The sequence below is a fragment of the Ursus americanus genome, chromosome 27, assembly GCF_024610735.1.
Source record: "Ursus americanus isolate L20-20 chromosome 27, mUrsAme1.1.p, whole genome shotgun sequence".
NCBI classification, from domain to species: Eukaryota; Metazoa; Chordata; class Mammalia; order Carnivora; family Ursidae; genus Ursus; species Ursus americanus.
The window spans coordinates 4,428,656-4,456,510 of NC_142153.1; the positions used below are offsets into that span (position 1 = coordinate 4,428,656).

At 46.7% G+C, this 27,855-nt stretch overlaps 1 protein-coding gene across 2 annotated transcripts in view; it reads right to left on the reverse strand.

Moving 5' to 3' along the window:
• The window catches only part of CSGALNACT1 (chondroitin sulfate N-acetylgalactosaminyltransferase 1), a 326,446-nt gene that overhangs the window by 82,906 nt on the left and 215,685 nt on the right, over positions 1 to 27,855 (reverse strand). For both annotated transcript variants that reach the window (XM_045779172.2, XM_045779171.2), the window contains exon 3: positions 6,730 to 7,658. In XM_045779172.2, coding sequence (XP_045635128.1) covers positions 6,730 to 7,357 — 628 coding nt within the window. In that variant the 5' untranslated portion in view covers positions 7,358 to 7,658. The remainder of the gene's footprint in view (positions 1 to 6,729; positions 7,659 to 27,855) is intronic.

Below are 27,855 nucleotides of genomic sequence, written 5' to 3' on the forward strand. Positions count from 1 at the left end.
CACCATTGCAGGACTCGATTCCAGGACCCTGGGATCACACCCTGAGTAGAAGGCAGACACTTAACCAGCTGAGCCACCCAGTCGCCCTGCATACCTAGGATTTTAAATATACTTTTAGTCAAAAGGTTTAAAGCAATTTCTTTGATACATACTAACTGTGCAGTGTCTACAACTAGAAGGGAGCTGGAAGCTGAGTGGGGCGTGGCTCCGGTGCTCCAGGAGTACACTGCACACAAGGGGTAAAAAGAGTCAGGAGGCCAGGCTCCTGCTCTGCATACACGCAGGTGGACCTTGGTGGAGTCAGACTTTTAGACTCCTGCAGCTGGCTCCCTAATGGAGAAGACTGTTCTGCAGGCTGCAACTGTTGCTAGAAGTTATCAGTAAAGATGGGCTGAGTCTAAAGGAAGAGCTATAAAACCAGATGGAGAAAGCGCCATACAGTATGTCATGTTGGGCAGAACGAGCAGGAACTTCAGCTAGAAGAATGCGAACAGGTTTCAGAGAAGAACATCTTATGAATGTAGGACACTGGGCGGAGAGGTTGGGAGCCCAGGTCTTTCTGGTGAAGGAACAGGCACAGGGAAGGAGTGTCAACGTAGGCACAAGAGAAAAAGGATGCGGTGGCAGGACAGGAAGGGCAGGAGGGAGCAGGAGGAAATGAAGTTGAAAAGCTAAACTGGGATTATACTGTGGAGTCCTCCAGGATTACCTAGGTCAGGCAGTATGTTTTGGAGACAATAATAAAAAGGTAGGGGGCTCCTGGGTGACTCATCAATTAAGTGTCTTACTCTTGATTTCAGCTCAGGTCATGATCTTGGGGATCAAGTCCCGTGTCAGGCTCGCTGCTCTAGGGGGAGTCTGCAGGAGATTCTCACTCCCTCTCCCTCTGCACCTCCTCCTGCTCTCCCTCCCTCTCTCAAATAAATCTTAAAAAATAAATAAATAAATAAAGTAAACCCTGTCTTTGAAAGAATGGACAAGCATGCCAAACAGCTCCTCAACAGCTTTCAACTAGCTGTTTTGAATTCAATATTCACTCCTCTTTCAAACCCTTTTCCATAAAGCTGTAATGATTCTGAGAAGAAATGCATGTCTGAGCAGTTTAAATAAGGCTTTTTGTGCTAAAGGCTCCTAGACGCTGTCAGTTCTGCCCTCAGTTAGGTGAAGGATTTGTCTTTGGCAGCTTCTTCCTGTGTCTCCGTCTGCTTGTCTCCCCCAGGAGCTCGTGTTTTTCCTTCTCTTCCTATTAAAATTTCTTCACAATCTTACACAACTGACTACTGTAGGACCTCCCCCAAGGGTGTCTGCACATCTTGGATGTGTTTTAAAAAGATTTGCCCACCTCATTCCGGGACCAGGGGAGCGTGTATTGGGTCAGAGACCATCAGAGGTGAGACGCGGCACGGTGGGGGGCTGAGGTCGAAAGCCCTGGATTCTTGGCCCTGACATCCACCAGATGAGCAACCTTGGTGTGAGACAGAGGTAAGGAGCATGTCTACCTGTCTGGTGGAGAGGGGATTAAATAAACCAGTGTGTATGAACCGTCAGAGTTAGTGCCCAGTGCACGGACATAAGAACAGCTGGGCTAAGCCATGGCAGTCCCCGTCTCTGAGCACGGGGACCTCCAAGACATTGAATTGTTTGAGCACTTGGGAACCACTATAAGCAGCAGGAGGAGGGCTATTTGGGACCCAAGAGCTGAGCTCACTGCCTCCTGAGGACTGACCTAACTCCAGACCCAGATGCTCCCTGTTGAGCTAAACACCTATGCCCAGCCCTCGGCGACCTTGTGAAGTCCGCTCCTAGTGACTCTCGGATCCTGCATGCTGACCAGGCTGGTCTCCATGCTATCCTATACCCCAACTGTATTCTGCAGTCAGTCGGCTTTCTGATACCCCTCCCCTTGCTGCCTCATTCCCTCTCTGGTAACCACTTCTCAGCTTAGAGACCAGCTCAGGTCCAGCCTCATTTGACATCTTGCCTGACCATCTGGCTTGGACCTAGCCACCAATTCTGAAGTCCACAACACGAAGAGTACCGCCCACTGAACCCTCAATCACTCAGAGTGGTGCCTCCCCATGTACATAATCAGGTCTTTCAAGCCTGAGACCTAGATTTAGCCTCCTTTCCCAACCCCCAAAACAGCTGGGGACATTCTGCACAAATAACAGGGGTCCTATCCATGCATGTTGATTATGCTTTGGTGCAGGACCTCACCCATGGCTCTAACAGGGGATAAACTAGGGGTCTATAAACACCGCTTCCTTCCTGAAGAGGCTAAGCAGGCCAAAGTCTGAGCAACAGCCCTGGCCATACATTCCCATGAAGGGGCTCCTTGCCTGGGTCTCCCCCTCCCCCACCGCACACATCCTTCCACTTTGTGTGAGGCCCCTGTTCAGACCCTCTCTCCACTGAGCCTTTGCTGCCTGCTCCCACTAAAGCCAAGTCTGTCCATCCTGGACATCCCCCACTTTCACAGGTGCTCTTGTAGCCTGTTCTTAACAGGAAACAAGGCAGGAGAACAGTGACAACCTCAATTTTTGAAAAAATCTCCTGGGAACAGAACTGCCTTGCACAAGCACAATGAAAATACACCAAAAAGTCAGACTTGCCAGCTTCTGCAGTGTTGTGACAAAATACCTTGTACACATAGGATGTATGTCAAACACAGGTTCCATTTATCTCAGCACACCGAAAGTCGACAGAGCTGACCCTCCGCAAAGGCGCTGGACCACACAGCTCACCCCCTCATTCTGCCTCCCTCTTTCTTCACCTTTCCCTCCCGTCCCCTCAGCCTTGGAACTGGGACTTATTACCTAGTTTGTAGGGCTCTGTGCAAAATGAAAACATAAGGTCCCCTGTCTCAAAATTATTAAGAATTTCAAAATATTCTACAACAGCAGAGCATTTACTCTAGCATGGGGCTCTTCCCCTTGCCCTGGTGGAGGGCTGGACGCCTGCCCACTGGCCGAATCCCAGGCTGGACCACCTTCTCTCCCACCATCACCGCAGGGAGAATTCCCTCTTCAAAGTGTAGCCTCAAACCATTTACGTGCACTTAAGCCTTTTATCTCTGATTTCAGAATAAAAAGCATTTCTCCCTCCTTAAAGGACCTTAAAGCGCCAGCAAACAGAGGCAGAGATCTGAGGTAGGAAGTGGAACAGAAGGTGAGTGACAGAGGAACCCAACATGCCGCAGGACTACTTAGAACTTAGAAGTGAGCCGACCAGGTCACTCCAGGGCACAGTGAGGTGAGAGACTGTCAGAAGGGCTGTCCTGAGCTCTAATGCCCTCACTGCCCTGGAGATGCTGGCTGAGATCCAAGGCCCAACTCAGGACCCGAAGTCCTCTGCTGTCCCGCCTGCCAGTACCTCTCCCCGCACCCTGAAACAGGGTAGACCCACCCACTGTGCATTATCTCCCTCCCACTCCCACCCCAACTCTCCCCTATTTCTGCACGAAGATCCCCAGAATGGCCAGAAACACATCCGAATGCCTGCCTTCCCTTTTCTACCCCCAGTCACAAGGTTGCTGACAAAGAAGCATATGACCGAAATGCGTGCTGTGGAAAGAGCCCGCTTCCTGTCCTCACCGCCCCAACCACCTTGCTCTCTCGGTACCCAGGACCTGGAAATGGATTTGACTTGTCCAAAACAGCTTTAGCACAGGGGTCACAGGGTGTCCCTTAAAGGTTATAGTGAGACACAAACAATGGAAGTCAAAAACTCCATCTTCACTCCTTGCCTTAGCTTTCTTTCCCAGAAAGCACGAGGGTTGGTCATCGAGCACAGAAGGTAAGGATTTACAGTAGAAGAACTACTAAGGTTTTACAACGATTTCTATGCCCCTGGCTTTAAATGCATCTCAGGGTGCCCGCAAAACCCTCACTTTCTTGTGGATCATGGCTTGGCTCCTCCCCATCCCCAAACCCACTCTGCTAGTATGTGACCCACTCTGGCCCCCACCAAGCTGTGGAAGCTGGAGGAGGGCAGGCAGAAGAGCAACTCCATGGAGACAGTAGACACAAATGCCTCGTGTAGGTTCATGTTCTCAGACGCTTGGCTTGTAAAAGAGGAATGATTTGGAAAGCTACATTGTTTTATGGAACCATGTCAGATTTATGTCCAAGAGTTCTACTGAAAAATAGGAAACCAAAGCCAGAAGTTATGCCACTTGGAGTTAAACAAGAGTCTGTATCTCCCATCCTGAAGGAACAGCTAAACCACAAACATAAAGATCTTCTGTTCACTCGAGGAGATAAACATTTAGGCATCCTAAGGCACAGGATTTGATCACATTTTTCTACTTTAACTTCTTTTCCCAGATAGTTTTAAAAAAAAGTCATGCTCTTATGTAAGAAGCCAACGCAAAAACCGATGCCAACAAAACACCGAGGGATGGGAAGAGGGAGGCACATGCTGTTCTCTCTGTTTTAGAGACAGAAAATAATTACATCAATATAGGTAACAGATCGCCATCAACGTGGTGTTCTCCCTCTGCAAACTTCACGCCACCCTAGGAAGTGGCCACAGTCAGTCCACACCTGGTAATTTACCTGAATTCCTCCTCTTATAGAGGAAGATCCCAAAGGGTTGGTGGCATGTCCTGGTCACCCAGCACAGTGGGTGGCCGAGTACCCTTCAGGGATGGTCGCTTGGAGAAGCTAAGAAGAAGAGAAGTTGAAGCCGTGCTTTGTGTTTTGCAGAGGGTTGGGGCGGGTAGGGCGTTGGAGGACATTAAATCAAGTCCCTAAGGACGGATGAGGAAACCAAGTCTCAATGGGGCGTAAGGGTCTTGGTCAAAGTCACACAGCTCCCCGTGCTCATGTCATCATGCCACGTGCCTCACAGTCAGCTTTAAGATTTGCATAACTATTATCATCTGGAAGCATTCGTGTGCTCTTATTATTTCTTGAAACACAAGGAATCCCCCCACTCGTTCTGGATCAGCAACTCAGTTATCATCCTAGGAAAACAGCTGACTAGACTTTCACAAAATGTGGAAGCCACGTGTGGACGGATCTGCCTTCCGAAAGAGGCTGGGCGCCACACACGGAAGCAACGCTGGGTAGCTGGGAGAATGGCATCTCTGACAGACAGACAGCCATATCTCAGAGCAAAGAAGCTCAGGCACCGAAGGCCTTGTCACTGCTAAGCGAGAACTACAGGGCTTGTGTGTTAAGATACTGTACGCAAAAGCAGCCAGAGGTTTCAAATACGAGTGCAGATGAAAAATCACAAGGGCAAACATTCCAAATTGCAGGCATTGATTTGTAATCAAGTTCTTTTGAAATTGCTTTGTGCGTGGGAGTTCCCCTAGCATATCCAGGGCGAGCGGCAACCAGGATTCGGTTTTTAAGGATGTTTAATGGCTTTCCCCGGGGGTCAGCTAGAAAGATACTGTATGTGGGAAGGTTTCATAAACCGAAGCATGATAAAATGTGATGCCACAACGTCATGATATTTCGAACTCTGAGTGCTAACCACGTGCTTATACTTGCTAGCTGCCAAATGTGCTAGGCATCTTTAATACCTCATATAAATGAGGAACAAAAAAAAAAAATCCTGACAACCAAAAGCTTGATCTTGTAAAAGACTTCTTTACCTGGCTCGATGTATGTGAACAATAATTCTCTACCAAAATTGCATGGATATATGGTTCACATATAAAGTGGAAAAAATCTGAAGATGGGGAACTGTCCAAAGAGGAGAGGCATAGATAGCAGCAAGAGGCTTTCTGATATGACTAGAGTCCATCTTGCCTGTAGGCTGATGAGAGGGCGGTTATACAACCGAAGTTGGGAGTAGGGTGACGTGGACGCAGCCACATGGCTGGGAAGTTGAAGGAGATTCTCTCTAGAAACAGGGGGAAGAGCTGGCTGCCCTTGAAAGTTATTTCCTCTCCCCAATTATTAGTTGATCTTTGCCCTAGTAACAAGGGAAAAGTTGGTAAGAAGATACTAATGAATCTTCCAAGAAACAAGACAAGGCCGCTTTCTTCTAAAATTAGACAAAATACAAACTAATAGTAGGTTGTTCTCTGCCCACGAAAAAAGCTGAGCCGTTCATCTCATGAGTGTTCATGCACCCCGATGGCCTGTACAATATAACCTAGTGGTTAAGGCTGTGGACTCTGGAATCAGACTTCCCAAGTTGAAATCCTGGCTCTGTCACTTGTTAACTGAGCTCCCTTAGGTCATTTACTTAATTAACCTGAACCTCAGTTTTCTCATCCTCCTGACAGGGTCATTAAGGAGAAAAAGTGAACCAGTAAGTATAAAGTTCCTTGAAGAGTGTCTGGCAAGTGGTAAGGCTAGTAGACCACATGTTTGCACTCACTCTCCTGTTCGTGGGCCGATGGATCTCCAGGAGAAGGGCCCAGGGAAGAGATCCATTCAAACTGCCTACCAACCTCGATTTGAGTTTCAATGTTTCTGGTTTATGTTTTGTTTTATTTCTTTTTTTAATGAAAGCAAGAACTTCTGCCTTCTGCCAGGGAGCAATGAACCTGTCCCCTCAAGAAGTGCGATTTTCATGAGAAAGTAAGTAGAACGGGTATTTCTGAGACATAAAAGTCCATGCTATAGATGCTTGCTGCCACTCACATAACCCTTTCCACCAGCCATGCCCAAAGCCAGCGGCCAGCCTGTCACAGCTGCGACCTGCCTGGGTGCCTGGACCCAGGTGCCTTTTCTTCCACTCTCCACCCCCATTCACAAACTTGCCAACCTTCGATGAAGTCCGATGCCGAGTACAGGCGCTGATTGGGGCTGCCCTCCACAGGGCTGTTCAGGGTCTCCAAGGCCGACTCGACAGCTTCCACCAACTCATCCCGCTTGTCCTTCCTCACGGGTTTCTCCTCCGGGTGGCGGGTCAGGCCGGTCTCCAGCTGGTACACCTTCTGCAGCGTGAAACTATCGAAAGGCACCGCGGCGTACTCCGTGGCCAGCTTGACGCCGGCGTGCACCTCCGCCTTGTCCACCTGCGAGTGCAGGAAGGCCAGCAGGTCCGCCTGGGTCTTCTCGGGGGGCCCGTGCTCCAGCCCCAGGCCCGCGGCGGCGCTGGCGGGAGACTGCGCGCTCCTGAGCCGCTCGCTCCTCTGCCGCAGCTCGTCCTTGAGCTGCGCGATCTGCCTCTGGAGACTGCTGACGTAGTTCCGGTGCTGCTCTTCCCACTCCTGCAGCGCCGCCTGGTACCCCTCCTTGCCCGTGGGGCCGCTGGCCCTGGGCAGCCCCAGCTGCTCCTCGTCCCCTTTCGGAGTGCAGGCCAGCATGTAGAGCACGGAGACGGCACAGCACAGGAGCACGAGCAAAACCACCACCCGAGAGACCCACGCGAGCAGCCCCCGGCGAAGCATCGTCACTCAGGAATCAGCCATGCGTGCACGCCCGGCCACATTCCAGAAGGCCAGGGCCCCGCGGGAGGGCTTCCCTGGACTAGACCGCGGGGAGCACGTGTCGGGGGCCCCCCACGCTGCTTTCATCCATCTCTTTCTACAGCGCGTCTGGTCCCTTGGCGTCGACCACCGCCTGGAGCAGTTTGCCTACTTTGAAAGGATGATCTTCTAGGCAGGAGCAACCGGTTGGGTGAAGCCTCCCAGCGTTCACATTCATTCCCATTGTAGCCTTCCGGGTGAGCAGCGGACCACAGGAGGGGACCTGGGAAGAGACCACACGGCCATAACACTTAATCAAGACAGTAACACCCTTATGTTCACCGTGGCAACCAATATTCAATAGGCGTCCCATGAGGCTGATGGAAAATGCTTATGACAGGGGATTAAATACTGTTACACGTTTCTAAATCGGAACACCAGTATGCCTGTGCAGAGCCGTGCACATAACTAACAAAGGATGCAGGGAAAAGATTCAAAGGAGATACAGCAAAATGTGAATTCCCTCTGGGTGAAAGCATTAATTGTGATTTTCCTGCTTCTCTACATTTTTCTCTAGCTTATAAGTTTTCCACAACAGCATGTATTATTTTGATGGTTCGAAGGGAAAAAGCAAAACTTTAATGAAACTGAAGGGGCAGGCAGGGACTTCTCTAGCCAGGACCTGCCTAGCAGCGATGGATGCAAAAGGTGAGGCCTGCCTGCGCTCCCCTGTGTGGGCTCACGCAGGGCAGGGCTGAGGGCTGACTCAAAATGGTCTTCAAACTTTCTGATGAGAGGGTGGGGAAGCCCCTGGAGCTTTAAATATGCAAATAAAAAATGTGGATGATAACATAATAAGAAAGAGTCCAGGGACAGTTCTTGCTGCTAACTCCCCAATACTGCTTGCAGACCGCGGATGATGAGTTTACCGCAGAAAGGGATGGGGTTGGGAGAACAGAGACCAGAAATACTGGTCTTGTCAGGACTCAAATCTCAGGCATGTCTCTGCTCCAGCCTCTAGCAGGAATTCTGTATCCTGACTGATCCTCAGGAATACCCAGACAGACCGCAGAGCCTTTCATTCAGATACGTGCTCTGCACCTCAACTCCAAACCCCTCATAGCACATGAGAAGCCAACCTAACCTGCCTTCTTGGTTTGCCCCAGGCTCCCTTCCTACCTCCTCCACCCATTACGGACACCTCGGAGCACATATCTTCAGTGTTCTCCCTTCCCCCTCAATCCCTTCTCCTCGTCTGCCCTGACCCTTCTGAGCCAGAAAACAGAAAGAAATAATGATAAATGGAAAATAGAGCAAATACAATTTCTTGCTTAGGGAGATTTTTTATAAAATCTTCCTAGGTGCATCTTTTTATATAACTTCTCTGAAAAGCAAGCTCCCTGAGGGTACCATGTCCTGACCATTTTATAAAATTTTGACATTTTAAATAATTCCCACAATAACTAAATTGTTCTTTACAGAGTCTTCATCCAACCCAGAAAAATCCAGATTCTGGGTCAATAATCTTACTGGTGGTCTGTCCCATTGACTGACTGGAAGAAGGACTCCTGTCAATTAGCAACTTCAGGACCCCTGGGAGAAGAGAGAGGTGCTCCTTCTAGCATTCTCTCTATGCTGAAAATATAGTCAACAATAACGGCTCATTGACTTTATCTGACATGCACCTGCTATGTCTTACACACACACACACACACACACACACACACACACACACACACACAGATCCTCTTCTATTACCCTGGTGATGTACCTCTTACAGATACCATTATATTACCAAAATAGTTTATTTCTCAATTTTCCTTAAAAATTCAATTCCAATATTCCCCTTGGCCCAAGGAGTCTCTCTGCTATAATTTAGAACAATACACAGTTATTAGTGCTAAGTTTAAAGTGCATGTTTAGCTCTGGAAGCCTGTTCTGTCTGATGAAAATCTTGGGATTTGTATAATTACTATCATTCTGTGATTAAAAACATCTCAGCTTTGGTATTCAGGCATCTTGCTGTTTTTAATGAAATCTCTCAGATGAACTCATTATATCCAAGTATTAAATTACCAGTGAAAACATGTTATCACATTATTCTACCATTTTAAAGACTTTTACTTTAAATGGGGTGTCATTAAAGACAAAATAAGCAAATCAAAAAACAAAAATGGAACATTCAACATTACTTATTGTGCCACAGAAACAGAGGCCACAATCTAACAGATTTTTTTAATGGAATAACTGTTACATTTGCATAATAAATTGAAATCATGTTGCTTAATGAAGCAATATATTAAAGCTATGGATGGCTAAAGAAATTTAAAACTGTACAGTAATTACTTTGATTTGTTCCGTAAGTCTCTTCAACATCTAGTCTGGCTAGTTCACTAGTATAAATTTCAAAGTTACTTGATATTCCATTCTTCGGGATGTAAAAGGAGAAAAAAACAGATCTTAGGAAGAAATGATTCTTTACAATAAATAAGAAAAAGCCATAGGGGCGCCTGGGTGGCTCAGTCGTTAAGCGTCTGCCTTCAGCTCAGGTCATGATCCCAGCCTTCTGGGAGCCCCTGCTCAGCAGGAAGCCTGCTTCTCCCTCCCCCACTCCCCTTGCTTGTGTTCCCTCTCTCACTGCCTCTCTCTCTGTAAAATAAATAAATAAAATCTTAAAAAAAAATTATGGCCAAAGAAGCAGTGATGGATTTCTCTCCTTTTAAATGTCAGGAGCAGATAATATGCATTAGAAACAAAGTGCTCCATTCTGTCACAGAATGTCTTCCAACTATTCTAGCAATGTAATCTGTAATCAAAACAGAAACAACTGGCTAAACTGTAGAGGCTACAGGAGTATCTGCTTCCTCTAGTTAGGAGGCTGATCCTTCGGCTTCTTGCTTCTGCGGAGACGTTAGGGTTTCCATTTGGCAGCACAGAACATTCTTCTTTAGAGCACATGTTGACCAGCTCTTCCACATACAGAAAAGAACACCTCAATGAGATGTAACCAGACCAAACATGGAACAAAACCTATAGGTAAACCAGACCAAATGCAGGGCTAAAAGAAACCGTGCAAACTCTTCCTATAGCTACAGAGATGCTGGGAGAAGAGTTAACATTTATCATGTGTTTACAGACTTACAGATGGAAAGCACCATGTAATTACCGAGGACTACTACAAGTTAGAGGTGACAGTGAAAATATAGCTTCATGTGATCACAGCAGCATAGTGCTACTATTTTAAAAACTTAGAAAATGCACCCAGATTTTAGACTAGTTCAGTCTTTGGGGGTGGTTGGGAACAGAGAAGGAGTGGAGAGCAAGCTGGAGCCCTGTCAATAACCAATTTTAGAAACTTTGGAAAAAGAGAGAGGCATATTCCTAGTTTTTAATTATAGAAAATCCTCGTGTTCATATTTCTTACCACTTACGATTTAATTTTTTAAATTTTTTTAAGATTTTATTTTCTTAAGTAATCTCTACACCCAACATGGGCTCAAACTCACTCCCCAACATCAAGAGTCACGTGCTCTATCCACTGAACCAACCAAGTGCCCCTCTTGCCACTTACATTTCTAAATGTCCATCCTTACTAATTGCTTTCCTCAATACTTTCCTGTCCCTGGCCAACTCCCACAGAAGGTTCTGTGACACATCTGGTCCCAAACACTGGATTTATTGATTAGAATGGAGGCACTATCCAAGCACAATGGTTCCGCTGCCATTCTTGGAATCTCTGGGCAACAAAGTCACAGGGTAAAGTCTTCTTCATAATCTACTATAAAGGCAAGACAATGCTGAAGGGCAAAGCTTTCCAGTATCCACCCAGGTCTGAGCCTACATAAAGGAAGGCTGTTCTCCAAACTCTCAGGGTGGAAAAGCATTCTTAATGCAGACTGGTGTTCCCTCATCCATGGGCTACAATAACCCTAAGAATGTTTTCTCTAGGGTATCTAGATAGGGGGTTGTTTAAGGAATCCACAGCACTTTGTGAACACGGAAGGCAGATGCCAAGGGGTCCAACAATAGATGAGTTCCTCAGACTCGAGGTGCAAGTTGTCTGACACCTCTGACATCCTGCTGGGACCAGGAAGGATCCAGAACATCACCCAGATCTCCAAATGACCCAGCAATGACCCAACAGTGGGTCAGAATCACAGTCTACTCCATCTAGGATATTGTCATCATACATAAAACAAATAGTTATTAAGTACCCACTATGTTGAATGCACGCCTATAAGAAATTACAGAAGATGAACCAAGCACAAATTCCAGTATCAGCACGTTTATAATTTTATAGAGTGCTTAAGGCCTTCTCAAATGGCTATAATACAAGCCCTCAATAGGCAAACACCATCAAAATAGATATAAAGTATTAATGCCTATCAAATGTACACGGAAGACAGGGGTGTTGAGAAGTACAAGTAAATACATTTTAAAATGACAACAGCTTAGAATAAATGGTAGGAATCAACAACATTTGTTAAGATAAGATAGACAAGTAGCTATGGTCATCATTTAATCTTTGAGTGGAAGCTCTTAGAGGGTTAAACCAACACAAGCCTAAGTTTGGTTCAGAGTCCAACATTTACCCCAAATGGGGACAGTGGAAGTTAGAAATTCTATGACTAGGACAGAATAACCTATTCTAAGAAGTAGGATGGGTGTAGGCCCTTCAATCTACAGATCCCAGTGAACATTTTGGTCACAAGAGCTGTGTACTACGACAGAGAGCCTGCCAAGATGTGTCTATTAATGGCCACAAGATGCTCATAAATCACCAAGTATTCCAGGACAAGCCCCATGGACGCAATGCCGTCAGGGTCGGCAGCAGGCAGAAAGGACAGTGGCTTCACGGCGAGACCAGGTCAGGCAGTTGTACACACTACAATGACAGGCCTTGTGAGTGATAAACGAAACCATTCAAGGAGCGGCAATAAATTCTACAAGACATCTCCGCCCTGCGTGCAGGCATAGCCAAGAGGGCTGATGGGGGTAAAACACAAGCACTGTCTCCTGGGCCAGGAAGTGGTGGCCCGAAGCCCCAGCACGGCCAAGCGAGTCTACTCCACTCGGGCCCATACAGTCAGCTCTTTGATGCCAAGGCCACAAGCTAACCTTCAGTCAAAGGATTAGCTGTACTAACCGAACATAAATGAAGGTTCTATCTCTTGGATAAATATATCATCCTGGACGTGTGTGGAAAAGGCATCCTGCAAGGATTCTTACAAAGAGCTTCCAAATGCTCTAAAATGTATGTAACACTGTAAACTCTGCTCAAACAATTGGCTTCCCGTAGAATTCCTTCCACCTTGGGCTGGCTCTCCCAGGCAGGGTATGGGAGCCAGCTTCCAATCTGACCCTCAACACGGCCTCCCTGCGGGCTTTCGTCCCGCTGTGGGTTTACCGCCCACACTGTCCTGGGGTTTGAGGTGAGTGATCGATAACATACGGCAGAAGTGGAGCACAATTCTGCAAAATTCAACAGAAAGCAGCTAAAAGCCATTATGAGAGCTGAAAAAGCCTGGAGCTCACAGTGCCTGCTCCCAGTACATTCTGTTTACAGACTTTCCTAATTTTCTTTCATCTGCCTTCTCTTCAAGGAAATGAGTACATATGTCCAACTCCTGCAACTGCTTTGCTGAGGCCACAATCATCTGCCTCTCGTGCACAACTCGTTTAGGGTTGAGGCACTTGCAGAGAAGTGAAAATGGCCCAACAAGGAGCATAAGAGCTCATAATCTCCCTAAACCACATCCCCCTGGAAGCGTGAGAGCTGGGGTGCCCAGGTGTCACAGCGCTTTCTGGAACGCAGGTGAGTCTTTCGTCAGCATCTACTCTAGTGCCGAATGCTTTATCCTCAGGTACGTTCCTGATAGCGAATGAAGGGCGGAAGCACGGACAGAAGCAGATCTGTGCCACTGTCTAAAAACGAAGAGGTGCTGGCGCTGAGTCGCACGTGGGGACAGGGCTTCCAAGCGAAGTCAACAGTCAGACACCCAGAGTGGCGGCGAACTGGCCATGAAGAGTCTGACATTCTTCCCTGACCTCGTCCAGCCCTGATGCCAGCTACCTGGCCTGGGCCCGAGGCTCTGCCTCACACAGAGAGGAGTCTACGTGGGCTGTGGCCCCAGTCATGCCAGCAGTTTTATTGCTTTTCTTCCTCTGACCTTGGCCCTCACGATCAGCTGTCTCCAAACTTAGCAAACATGATAGCACATGCCAGGTGATAAGTAACTTCTGAATATAGATGATAGACAAGGATGTAAAGTTACTCATTTAGAAGTTAGACACGTTTTATTGTATACATATGCATTATTCTACCTGTACTGTTGTATTATGCATTCACAAAACGGCACTCTTAAAATAATTTAGTAGAACACTTTGTTTTGTTTTCTCACCCTGATGAACCTTCCTGGGCACCCCTCAGGGACCTTGCTTCGGGGGTTACTGATCTGCTGGCTGTGCTTCGTTTCCATGGCCCCTAGTCAACAGCGAATTCCACAGCCCAGGGCGCCTGCCTTGCTGTCCCCTTCTCAGAGTGACTTTCCTGCCTTTAGACCACACTGACTCCATCCGAGGGAGTCCAACACCTGCCACCAGGCCCCGTGCCCAGACCACTGCCAGGAACGCACTCCCCTCCCTTCCTAGAGGACTCAGACTCAGCCTGGATGATGGCCCTTGAGGGTCTGTTCTGTGAGGTCGTCCCTATAACCTGTCTCTGAGAGCATGTTCTCCAGGGACCAGCACAGAACGGCCCAAAGGAATGGGGCCGATTACCTGTCAGTTGAAAATTCTTAGGTGAGAGGTACCCTTCCATCCCCTCAACTCCACACTGGTCTCCTGAAAGAATCATTCTGATTCCTTTTTCCCCACTTTGAAGCAGGAGAAAAGAAATGTGGTAGAAGAAATTGGGGTCTACTAGTCAGAAGGTGAAGGTACAGAGATTAATCACAACTGCATATGCCAAAAAGTCAAGAAACAAGTCTAAACTGTTGTTGCTATTCTCTCTTGTTTTGATTTTGGTTTTTAATTTGCTGGCGGAACTTCAAAGGAAAGAATTGATAGAGGGGGGCCTCCCGAATATGCATAGATGTACTATTCTGCCCCCCACTTGTCGCCCCACCTCGCCATCTCCAACCTTGTTTCAAGAAGGGTCCTCAGGGGTCAGTCAGCACAGGGGGCAGCCGTGGAGCCCACCTAGGGAAAAGAGAGAAGGGTCCTGGCACAAGAAGGCATTACTCAAGGGACTTAGAATAAGTCTAATAAAGAAACTTCTCCCAACAGGAAGGTATCTCCAGCATATATGCAGGGCTGAGTCAGCTGCCAAAACACTTTAGACACACCTGCCTAGTCTCTGTCTCCCCCTCAGTCCTGCGGGGCTCTCTGCGGCTGGTGGAGCCGCCCTGCCCCACAAAATGAGAACCCCGTGAAACCAGGCTTCCAACACCCTTCATTGCTCATAATTACAACCACTTACTGAGCATTTACTTTGGGGCAGACATCACACTAAGCACTTTATAAACATTATCTCATTTAATCCTCAAAACAATCTTATGATCTAAGTCTTATTATCCCCCATTAAAGATAAGGAAACCGAGGCTTAGAGCAGTGAAGTCATTTGCCCAAGGTGCACAGCTGGCGAATGGCCAAGCCCAGTTTCAAATCCAGTTTCGTCTGATGCTAAAACCCTGCTCTTATCCACTGGGCTATCCCGTTCATCACCCTTAATAATCCTGGACTGCTTGCTGAGACCTGTTCCTCTTTCTGCACCCATTGTGTCCAATTTTTCTTGCTTCTGAACTCATAATGAACCTTCTTATTTATGAGCTTGTCCAGCCCCTCAGATGTGGCAGTAGGCGCTGTTTCTCTATATATAATTTTTGGCTTCCCCATTTGCCGTGGTTTGCATTTCCACCATTGCTCGCCAGCTCTGCAAACTCATATTATCCCTAGGAATAATGCCGGTGCCGGCTATGGCCAGTGTGTGCCTTGTGCCTTGCCCTGGCCCCACAGCTGGGGCCGGGAAAGAAGACGTTGGCAACACTCCAGTGCTTCTGAGCAGATGCCAAGAGCTTATACCCAAATATCAGGTTGAAGACAGCTCAACTAAAAAGTACCCTAGCAAGTCAAATTTTTGATCAACTGAGAGATGTTCTTCTTTGAAAGGAGAAAAAGAGAACATCTCTCAGATGGTTAAGATGCTGGCTCGCATCACTATGGAATTCTTTCCTGCCAAACACTGATTTCTCACTTCTTTCCTCCAAAGCATGGCCCATGCAATGACCATTCACCGTGTGTCAACGTCAGCCTGACGTTGTAGGCCAAAGGCAGCCCTGGCATCCGTGGAGATTCAGGCAAAGCCCCCCCACCCCGTCCCCGCCGAGACCACATTCCCAAGGTCACACAGCACATCTTCCAGAGAAATGCATGCTGATAATTAACAAGGAGGGGACAAATTAAGAGTGAGCAACGCTCGCAGCCAAGTATTTTCTAGCTAAGTAACAAGCACAGAGCCCTGAGCAGATCCCAGGCAGAACCGCTATGTGGTAAATACCAGCTCCGAGGTGAGGTCAGCGGCGTGAATCACATCACACTATGCCGTGACGGCTGAGGTGGCTCCCGGCTGAGATGGGCCCACGTTAGTGACAGTGAGGGCAGCACAGAGAGGGAAACTGGCATTCTCTCCTTTCTGATAACATGATCCATGCCCCTTATTAGCAGACAGGAGAAGGAAGACGAGGATGAGAGATAAGGTTTACCTGGGCTCCTGGGTGGTGCAGTCGGTTAAGCACCCGACCTTTGGTTTTGGCTCAGGTCATGATCTCAGGATCGTGGGATCAAGCCCTGTGTGGAGTTCCATGCTGAGGATGGAGCCCACTTAAGCTTCTCTCTCCCTTCCCCCTTGCTCACGTACTCTCTCTCAAAAATAAATAAAATCTTTGAAAAAATGTTTACCAAGTGCCTCTACCATGTACCACCCAATGGCTTTAAAACATTTCTAGACACAGAGCTCCCAGAATAAGATAAAAGTGCTCACCTGGGTTCCCTGTTCAGGCAGCCCTGGAAGGGGGAGGGGGCACCGCTGAGGACCATGGGAGAATTACTAGGCCTCATGCATTACCGGCTGTCTCACCGAAACCACATGTGAGTCCTTGATCCCCATTCTCTGAGATGAGGAAACTGGGATTTGGGGAGGCCAGTGAGTTCCCACGCAGCTAGCGGGCCTCCACATCCCCAAACACCGCCACAGACACCTTCTTCGATCCGCCTGATGCTGCAGGGCATAGCCAGGGCGATACGTGTGTAGACTTAGACAAAACCAGCAAGGGAAGGCAATGCCCACAAGCAGGGCCACAGAGAAAGAGCCAGAAGCTGAGACCATACACAGCAGGGAAAGCCCTAGAAACAGGACAAACGAGGCCTCTAAAGAGAAGCGGTCCATAGATACCAGTCTCTCAAAATGCAACATGGCACTCTGGCCTAAAGGCAAGAGCTGGGGGAACACATACAGCTCTGTGTCCTCTCTCCATCTTGGGCTCCCCTGCTTGAGTGCAAAGAGTGATGACTGAGGAGCCTGTTCTCTCTGGCATATGTAGTCTTCTCATGACTAGTGTGTGCTGCCTTCTCCCAGGGCTCTAATTCTTTCCCCTCTTCCCCAGTGCCAGGCATCAGTCAGCATGATGCCATGCGTCAGTTTGGGCCACCTCCCGTCTCTCGTGAAAGAAGGGTGTGAGCACTGCCGGCTCTCTGCCCCCATCCTGAAACATCCTGGAAACATCCGGAACCAAACCATGCTGACAGCCACTCTCATCAGTCATTTGATGTGTTTTGCTGGTGTGTTTGGGGTAAGAAGGGTTAAGAAAATAACTGCTGGGGCGCCTGGGTGGCACAGCGGTTGAGCGTCTGCCTTTGGCTCAGGGCGTGATCCCGGCGATCTGGGATCGAGCCCCACATCAGGCTCTTCTGCTGTGAGCCTGCTTCTTCCTCTCCCACTCCCCCTGCTTGTGTTCCCTCTCTCGCTGGCTGTCTCTCTCTCTGTCAAATAAATAAATAAAATCTTTAAAAAAAAAAAAAAAAGAAAAGAAAATAACTGCTACTTTTAAGCAAGATGAAATAAACAGCCTACCACCTTTCGGTTCTCCTCTTTGCTCCCCACCTACAAGGAAGACAGCAGCACACAAATGAGGGGCTTTCTTTTAGCAAGTGGTTATTATATAACAGGACTAGAGAAAGCACGGATTGTGCAGAATTATTTTAGAAACTCCATGGAGCTAGATCAGCAAAGCCTTCTCTCTTTGTGCCATCTATCTCGATCTGGAAATAGAACCAATAATAGAGAAAAAATTAACAGGAAGATGTCCAATATTACATAAATGCAAGGTGTATTATTATTTTTCACAAAAATAAAACCTTGGGCTGATTGCAGGTAGATTCTGTTCCAGCCCACTGCAGCTATGAGCACCTCTTCCAGCCTCCCGTCCCCCTTCTTCAGTGCCCACTCCCAATGCCCCATGCCAAGCCTATCTTGTGGTCAACCGTCCCTGCTAGGGGGTTAACTGATTATTAAGGTGCTGGCTAAAAATATCTCAAGACATTGCTCCTATCAAAAAATTTATCCCCAAGAGACACTGTCGTATTTCTACATAAGCTAAACAGCACAGAGTACTTACTTAATCCAAGTTGATTACTATGTAACCCTCCACGAACATGTTCTCTGTGTCACTCTTAAAATAGTCCATGCTCTTTCTGTAAACTTTTGCCTTTATCTGCACCTTCCTCCAACTTCTCTGATGTCTCCTCTGATGCAGGGTCTATTAGTATCATACCCATTCTGCAGATAAGGACATCCAGGCAGAGGCTAGTCATTTGCCTGAGTCATCCGGCAATGAAATGACAGAACTGGGTTTCTCATCCAGACAGTAGGTCTCTGTTGTCTGTGCTCTTGATCACTATGCTGCAAGGCTTCTCTATAGCTTGCTACATGCTTAACAGAGGAGCGTTCATGGTAAGGGGAAGAGCAGAAAGAAGGCTCGCGTGGGAAAGCACGATGCACAGTGCTGCACTAGGAGGGGGCCCAAGAGGCGCTGGGAAAGGTTTTATAGCAAAGAGCCTGGTGTAGAAGACAGCTCTCCCCAGGACCCGACCACGCTGACACCCTGATCTCGCACTTCTGGCTTCCGGAACTGAGAGAAATCAATGTTTGTTAGTTACACCACTGGTCTACGGTATTTTATAATAGCAGCCTGCACAGACTACAACCGGCCCTTATATCATGACAGGCGATTTAAACTTTGTTCTACAGGTGATGATTAACCAGCTATTTAAGTTTTTTTTTTTTTAAGATTTTATTTATTTGACAGAGATAGAGACAGCCAGCGAGAGAGGGAACACAAGCAGGGGGAGTGGGAGAGGAAGAAGCAGGCTCATAGTAGAGGAGCCTGATGTGGGGCTCAATCCCATAACACCGGGATCACGCCCTGAGCCAAAGGCAGACGCTTAACCGCTGTGCCACCCAGGCACCCCAGCTATTTAAGTTTTTAGATAAGAGTCACATGATCAGAACTGAATTCTAGCAAATGGGAAGTGCTGAGACGGGCTGGAGGGGGAAAGACTGACATTAGGCCACGTGAGAAGCCACCCCACCACCGTGGTGTTCCAATGAAGCATGGGGAAGCAGCAGCACTAACTCTGGGGGGAGGGTGGATTCCAGAAGTTTTTCTTGGGTACCACCTCCAGGATGTGGACTCCAATCAGATGAGAGGGAGAAAGAAAGTGTCCACCAAGAATGAGGCCTAGGGTTTAGCTCGTGTGACTCATAGGATGGGGTTACCACTGAAAAGCCAACACATACAAGAGAAGTTTTAGCAGAAAGACAAGCTTGGTTTTGGACGTGCGGACATGGCACAGCTGTGGAATGACAGGTAGAGGGGGAGACCTCTGTTAGGAGGCCTCTGCCTGCATTCTTCGAATTATCTGCACAGGCAAGGGCCCGCTCTGCCCATTCCTGTGCCTCGATAAGACTTCACATGTATATTTGTTTTGACTCTCTGAAGCATTACCTCATATCCCCTTCTATCCTATCAGTACAGCTCAGTGGCTGAGAGGACAGGGTCTAGGGTGCAGACTATTCAAATTCTACAGTTACTCGGCTTCTCTCAGCCTTTGTTTCCCAAACATGGGAGCGCAGAGAAGGCCTCGGGTCCTTCCGAGAGTAAATGAGACAGTGCACGTGACGTGCTGGCCATAGTGCCAGGCACAAAGCTCACATGTAATCAGCGTGAGCCAAAATAGCACCCAAGCCCCCACATGCAAGCCTGACACTGACGTCGTTTAATGGCTCAGAAAAATCAACCAAGGAGGAATAGCTGATGTTTATACGCATTTAAAGCATTGGTGTAAAGCAGGTGGAACTAGGACTAGGGCTCCAGACTCCTGGTCTCTTGCCTCTGAACTACACTCCCCAAATTTCAAATCAAAGTAACTCTTTCACGTCCCTACCAGCCCCCGAAAGCCCAGAGAAAGAAAGAAAAAAGAAAAGAAAAGAAAAGAGGAAAGAAAAAGAAATTTGTAATAAATCTGAAAAGTTCTCCCCAATCTGCCATTTACACCAAGTGGTACAGAGCTCACCAGGTTGCCAGGGGAGTTTTAAAAGGCAATCACACTGAAAGCCTTAGCTCAGTCTCCGGGCAGAGTGGAAGGGCACAGGGGTGGTTTTCTTGAGCTTGTTCAACATTGTTTGGGCCTCAGGACAATATATGTCAGAGCTACGGACATGAGAGTGCAAGCCGCAGCAAACTTTTCTGACCAGAGAGGTGACCGGTGGGCACAACTCAGCTGTTAGACCTGCCGAGTCACTATTAAAGGGACTGTTTGGGAGAAATCAGAACTTCCTAGGATACTTCTGAAATGCAATTTTCCAGTAGCTCCAAATGTTATGAGACAAGACACTAGTGTTCTGATTTCACCTGCTGGTACTAGAGATATTCCTGGGCTTCAAAAGAAAACTTCAAACAACAATAAAAGCCGCTTCCCAAAATAAGGCTTCACAATGTCTCTGGTGAGAAGAGTGCCTGGATTCCCTCTTTTGACTGTACATCATTATCCTGATACATAACAGCTCTCAGTTCAAAGCTGCCTGAGACGGCGATGGGCATAAAATGCCTCTTCCTGAGAGAGAAATTGGAATATTATCCTTTTGATGACTTATGTGAATCTGCAACAATTGCTACAATTTCTACAACTGCACTACATGATGTCAAAGGAGCAATACATACACAGTCTCATCCCGGGCCACAGTGACCAACAATGCAGCAGGTGCCTGTGGAAGGTGAGCCACAGCTCTGAACTCCGCACACTCAGGGCACAGCCACCCTGCTGTACCGGACAGGGATGTGGGATGCATAAGAAACAAACACTCCATTATACCACGAACACAGAAAATAAGTTTTTTGAAATTCTGCACTGATGTTCCAATTAACATGAATTTTATCCACCCACTCATCAAATATATATAGAATGTTTACTGTGTGGAAGGGACCATGTCAACTATGGTAGGGGATAAAGACAAGGGTCAATTGTCCTCACAAGGGTAATGGTCCCCTGGAAGGGACAGGTACAAAAATAACTGAGATACCAGGGGACTGTGATCAATCATTAGTAATAGAAACAAAGTGCTGTTGCAGTTCAGAGCAGAGAAAGACTGCTCGGGTTGGAAGGACCAGAGAACTTCCAGATGAACTTTTCAAGGTGAGTATTATTTATTAGGTAGAAATGGGGACATTAGAGAGAATCCCTAAATGATTATGGATATAAAATAGCAGATCCGATTAAGGTTTTTCTTCTCTTTTTAAGTAGGCTGGGCATGGAGCCTAATACAGGCCTTGAACTCATGACCCTGAGATCAAGAGTCAGATCCTTGACAGACTGAGCCACCCAGGCTCACCTAATTGAGGTTTTTCTACTCCCACTCCAATTCCACTACCAAGGATGCATATTGTCTTAATTTAAAAAGGGGGAAACTGCGAACTCTAAATATCCTCCATTTTATTGATGTTGTCTAATTTTAGAAAACTAAAATTTTTTTGGTCTGATTGTGTTTCTTAGTGTTCAATCCTTTTTCATAGCCCCAGGGCAAGGTGAAAAGAAATGCAATGGGCCCTGTCACCATACCTGTTTATCTTTTTATATAGCTCCTTCTATCGAGAAAGAAGAGCTGGAATGTTTTTCTTGGCACCAAGCTAATGGGTCTCGAGATTGATATAAATGCAATTATTCTGTGGAGTAGTGAGTCTAAGGAGGGTTCAGCTTTTAATGAACATTGCTTTATCTCTATTAAAAACCTATAATGAGATAAGATTTTTAAGGACTTTCCTCAGCTGCCCTGGGCTAACACTGTTGCTTGCCCGGCAGATGTTTATTCCCAACCTGCTGGCTCCGTGATACAACGGGCGTAAGTGAAAACACAGCACAATGAGGGTAACTCTGTCACACACTCTACAGCCTCAGTTAAGAATCAGACAAAAGAAGCCAAAAAGAAAACAAGGACATGGTCTTCACTGAAGACTCGTGGAAAGAGGCAAGCCAGCTCTGAGAAGTGACCATGGAAATCCACAAACAGGGCAGAACACAAACTGACCACATCGTCAGACCCAATTCGGAAAAGCAAGCATGCCCCTCGGTATGAAACTTTGTGTTCTTTGTCCAATTTATGTGCCAGGGCCAAAAGCTTCTTCCAGGGCACACAATCCTCGTTGCAAAGGTGATGAAAAATAATGCCAATTTTCTTTAAACAAACGTGAAACTGGTTTGCAAAGAACAAACAGAAATACTCACAATGGGTGGTATCATTACCGCTTTTATCTTCATTATGACTGGGGCTGAGAACTCGAAGACATTTCAAAGGAATATTGCTTGAGAAAACCAAATTAGGAAGTGATAATCGGAAAAATAAATCCTTGTTTACATAGGAATTGCAATTCAATCAAGTCTGTTCTCAGATCATTGTCACCTGCCTCTCTCCCCCTCCCCAGCTCCTGCCCTTCCCCCTCAGCAGTGTCTTCCACACACAGTACTCTTACCTGGAACCAGGTGTGTTCTGAGGGGCCTTCCCTGCAGAGCCCTGCCCAGACAACCCCACTCAGGCTTCCTTCCCCTCAGAGAAGAGCAGCAGCTGGCAGAGATTGCTCAGTGTGTGGTCCTGCTCTAAAAGATGAGCTGAGACCACCAAAACCTTGCTCAGAAAGCTGTAAAGACTCAGAAGGAAGTTGCCGACCGGGAACCGGGCAGCCAGCCCTGACAGGGTAGCTGAGTCACAGAACGCCCAGAGCCACAAGTCCACAACCTGAGAAACTTGTCAGCACCAACTGGGTGAAAACAGAGGCATCTCCTCTCTGAAGCCAGCCTCCTGGGAGGGCCCACTAAAGCCAACTGAGGTGGAACCCAACCTCCCACCCTGAAATCCCAGGGCCCTAGGGTAAGGGAGGGGACTGAGAGGTTTCCATCCCTGACACTTGCATTCTCTTCATAGAAGGATAGGACAGCCATTTTGCAAAGGCCTTAACTTTCAAATTATAGATAAATTTATGATTTACAGATAAAATGAAAAACGCTTACTTGACTGATACTACCTTAAACTATTAGGAGTCCTAACCTATGACATAGTCAATTGGAAACGAAAGTAAACCATTTGCTGAAAATATCATGTAATCTAATAAGAAAATGTTGTGTACTTTACAAACTTCAATCTAAATATTACTTTTCTGAAATATATCTTGAGTAGAGTAAAAGATAGCCAGATTAAAAAATACTTGGCTTACTCTTTTGGATACTAAAATTACCAAAGCTCTGGTCATTCCAGGTCTAGACAAAATGTTAGCCAAGCCTTTAAACAACAAATAGCTTAACAAACATTTACTGAACGCTCAGTAAGTGCCAAGTCTAGTTCAAGGTATTAAACATCTAGCTCTATCTATCAATACAGATAGCTCAGTATCTACCCATGTATCTATAGATACATAGACGTAAGATCAAAGTACAGATGGATTTATGTATAGATATAGATATATCTCAAGATATAAAGATGAATAAGATAGAACTCCTTGCCTCAAGGAGTTTACGGTATAATGAAGGAGACAGACACATGAACAGATAAATCAAAGAGCTAATTGCTATCTAGAGGAACAAAAGGTAAGAAGAGGTTGACATAGAGCAGGAGCGTTCAATCCACCCTAGAGGGTTCCAAAAAGGCTTTCTGCAAGAGATGACACCTGGGGTAGGCCTTGAAGGAAGAGTGTAGCAAGGCAGACAAAGAATGAAAGAGCATTCTGGGCAGAAATACCCAAATGGCAGAGCTCGGAGGTGTGAGGCAATATGGTGCATACAGACCATGCAGGTGGATCAGGGTGGCTGGAACGTGGGGTGAAGCTGTAAGGTCAGGCTATGGGGACCTGGGTCATTGAACTTAGGGAGGAGATTACGAATTTGGCCTGGGTCATGTTAAGTTGCAGTGCTTTGAAACATTCAGGTAGAGATGGAGAAGAAGCATATCAGAGAGGAAGTCTAGCCTGGAGATACAGATTGGGGTCACTGGGTAAAAATGGTCATTATCAAACCCCAAGAGTGGATGAGACAACTGAGGGAAAGTACAGAGCAAGAAGCACATCTGGTTTTGAGTCTGTAGAAACTCTGACTCTGAAGGGCCTTCTACGCTATACTGTTATGAACTGGGAGACAAAGGCCCTGCTTGGGTTGGCCTGAGCACTGCCAGTGCTACCCATGACTGAGCAAGGGAGTCTGCTATCCTGCGTCCACTGTCAGGAAGCCCATTTTTGCCACATACCCGCATACCCAAACTATGTCCCCCAAATAACCTTATAACCAAGCTGGTACTTTGGTCTCCATCTGCTTGAATTCAATTTCTCGACTTGTTCAGAACTGAGAAAGAAAAAAAGAAAAGAAAGCAATCCCTTGATCAGAAGCTGCCCAACACACCTAGCAAGGCCATGTATTCTCCTACTAGACATAAACCATCTCAAAGAATACCAGCCTCAGACAAGGTTACTCTGAGACATGATGAAAGAAACAAAATAAGTCCACTTCATCATTTTGTCCAATCACAGACAAAAACAAAGTCAATGTATCACCCACAAAATATGTAACATCCCTTTCTCAGCCAAAATGATTGATGGCTACTTCTTTACCGGTTACGTTATCTTTATTCTAGTCTCCCAATAGATAAGATTTATTGAGATACCTAATCAGAGAATTACCCCTGCTCTCTGACAGCATCTATTCTGGAGCAAATCTCCCCTTCCTCAGACTCTCTTGTAAATCATCCAACTAAAACCCAAATCCACAGAATAGGTTCTCTCTACCCCCTTTTACTGAGACCCCCATGATTCTGCGTGGCATGTGTTCTCACTTGCTGCAACAAGTAATAAAGCTGGCATGGCCAAATACTGCGTTCCTGATGGTCCTCGGCTGGAGGATATTGACAGAACTCAGATGAAGAAGATAAATATATTGAGATCCTAAGGCCCCACAAACACCAAGATCAGAAGAGTAGTTACCTTGTAGGAGTAGAGAAGCTGAACATGCCTGGGGAGGGGTATAGAGCCTTTGGAAGCTCTATAAGGAAATAAGTGTTAATGTTGCTAAAATTTTATTTCTTAAACTTGGTGGAGAGTATATGGGTTGTCATATTTTTAATAAAATGTTTCAGTCTGAAAATTTTAACAATATTGTTTTAAGAAGGATACAAAATCAACAACGTCAGATGCTGCTGAGAAATCAGGTAAACTGAGAACTGAAAAAATGCCACAGAGCTGAACCACATGAGGTCACTGGTAACTCAGTGGAAAACTCGTCTAGTGGACTGATGGGTATGAATGACATAGGAGAGTAGATTAAAGAGTAGGAAGGAAATTGAGAAAATGAATACAGAAAACTTTTTCAAGTTCAGCTGCACAGGAGAAAAGGGGGAAGGCAAGCGATAGCTGGAAAGGTGTATTACAGGGAGAAGCCCACGACGTTCGTGTGAGTGGTGAGACCTCTGGGTCTCAGCTCAAGACAGGTAGCAAGTGGGTGGGGGCTGAATCTCAGAGGGGACCCTGTTTCCCTCTGCTTCACTTGACTTTAGGATTTGGGCTTTGATTAACACTTAATTGACCATCACTACAAACCCCCTTCCCCATTACAGACTATAAGAATGAAGAACAGGAGTGAATGAAAAGATGGTAAGGGAAAATGGCGCTGACGCACTGAACCCCCAAATACATATGTAAATTTCATACTATCTGCAACTCTTTCCTTCATTAACATAGATAACAGACTTTGCATTGATTTGTTCAATCTCTACACTTACAAATCATAATGGCAATGTATCAAATTTACTATAATTCAGATACTAAATTCCTTCCAAAAGATTGTGGAACCAACAGTGAAGCAGAAACAGGCAACTGTCCACGAAGTTCGCAGGACTTTACATCTCACCTCGAAGATGTTCTGAGAAAGGGATGGGGGAAAGTAAGAGTCCCACAAAGGGAGCGAGAGGAGCAGTTCTGTTCAACACCAACACTGGCCTGCAATCTGGCATCTGTGAAACCGCTGCGTCCCACACAGCTGGACCGAGGCTGCAGCCCTCTTCTCTGCCACTCTCCACAGCAACATGCTTCATGCACCTGTGGCTAGCTGGGCTCAAGTTCACACCTGCAACTTTAGCTTGGCTCTGGGTTCAAAGAACCCAAACCAGCAGGGACTTGGTAGAGCTGCCGCTTCCTACTAAAGGAAACGAAAAGCCTGAGACTGATTCCACGAAGCAGGAAACTTGGGACAGACAAGGTTGTTTTCTAAATTCTCATGACGTGCTATAAGGGGTCAGATATCTACCATCCTTATTTTAGTGATGAAAAAACTTAAATCGCCAAAGCACAAGCTTTCTAGATGAATGCAAAATAATTAATTACTTAATCAGCCTGTCAGAATGTTCACTCCTATCAACACACAATTAAGGAAGGAAATGGATGTCAAATGGAATAGATATTGATTTTCCCAGGCTGATCAGACCTACGCTGGACTCACGAAGAAACTCCAGAAAGCACTGCTCAGCCCGACCCAGATACACAGCTTTGAGTGGATCACTCCATTTATTTAAGGTCTCTTATCGGGGAAATTCTAGGGTTGGACTAGATAATTTCTGACGTCCCTCTGGTTCTCAGTCAAAAATCATGCTTCAGCGGCATCTTCACATTCTCTTCCTAGCATCGCCCACCAACTAAATAACCCTGGCAAATCACGGACCTTCTCTAAGTTTCTCAAGTGTGAAATGGTGGTAAAACCTTACTCACCTCCCTGCAGTTGGCTGGAGCACCTCGCCTCTTCAGAGTGTAGCCAAGGTGAGATTTTACATCAACTATGACTTCTTTGGAAGAAGAGAACTTGATTTTCTACAACTGAATTTAACTTTGCTTTCACACCCCAAGTCTGCGTGGAGCACGCTGCCCGTCCTACCCTGCTCTGGTGTGCTCACCGTAACCCAACGATCCCTCTCGGTCAGATTCGCGCCGGCACCTTCCCTTCCCCCTGAATGCACGGGCTTCCTGGAAGGGAGAAGAAGAGCCCGTCCCCTCAGAATTCCTCTACTTCCTGCCTGTTGCCTGAGTTCTTCTTTTCCATTCTCAAGAAAACAGTCCTGATGCCATATTCTGCATCAACTCTCTGGTCGACTGTAAATTCTACGCTTAGACTGTCAGCGTTGGCTCACAGAGAAGCACAGATCCTTTTTTGTTACCATGCTATTTCCCGCCTTCCCTCTCTCAACAAAGCCTTGCTTCTGGAGATCAAAAATGCTTGCTTTCAGACTGTCTCACTCTGGGTCTTATAACAAACTCTCGTTTTGATCCCAGAAGCCCAGCCCTGGCTGCTTCCTCCAGGCAGTATCACCCCTTCTCCAGAAATAATAAAGATCCCGGTTGTGACCGATGGAAAGACACAGGGCAACGAGGAACAATCAGGGGTTACTAGAAACAAGAACAGGTTAGTTTAGTGTTTTCATAAACATTGTCCGTGCTACAGAAGCCTTTTGGGTACGTCCTCTCTTTTCTATTCCCTTAAAGATCTTGCTACTCTAGGTTCTGACCACTACAAAAGAGCTTTCCACTCCACATCCTCCTGCATGGCTGCCGTTAGAGTTTTACCAAACTCACAGCTTCAATCATGATTTAAAAAAGCAAATGCCTGGAAACTCTTCAGGCTGACCTCGGTCCCTTTCAGGTGGACTTCTTCCCACCTGCCAGTCTTCCTGCTGGGGCCCCACAGTAAGAATGACCAGATGACAGCTGCGACCTCAAGAGGAGGGGAGCTCCCCATCTCCAAGGCTGCACATGTCCAGGCCGGTTAACCCCTTAGCAGAGGGGGCGTCGAGTCAGGGGTCAGCTCATACGCCTAGACACAGAACCACCTCGGCCAGGACGGTGTGCGCA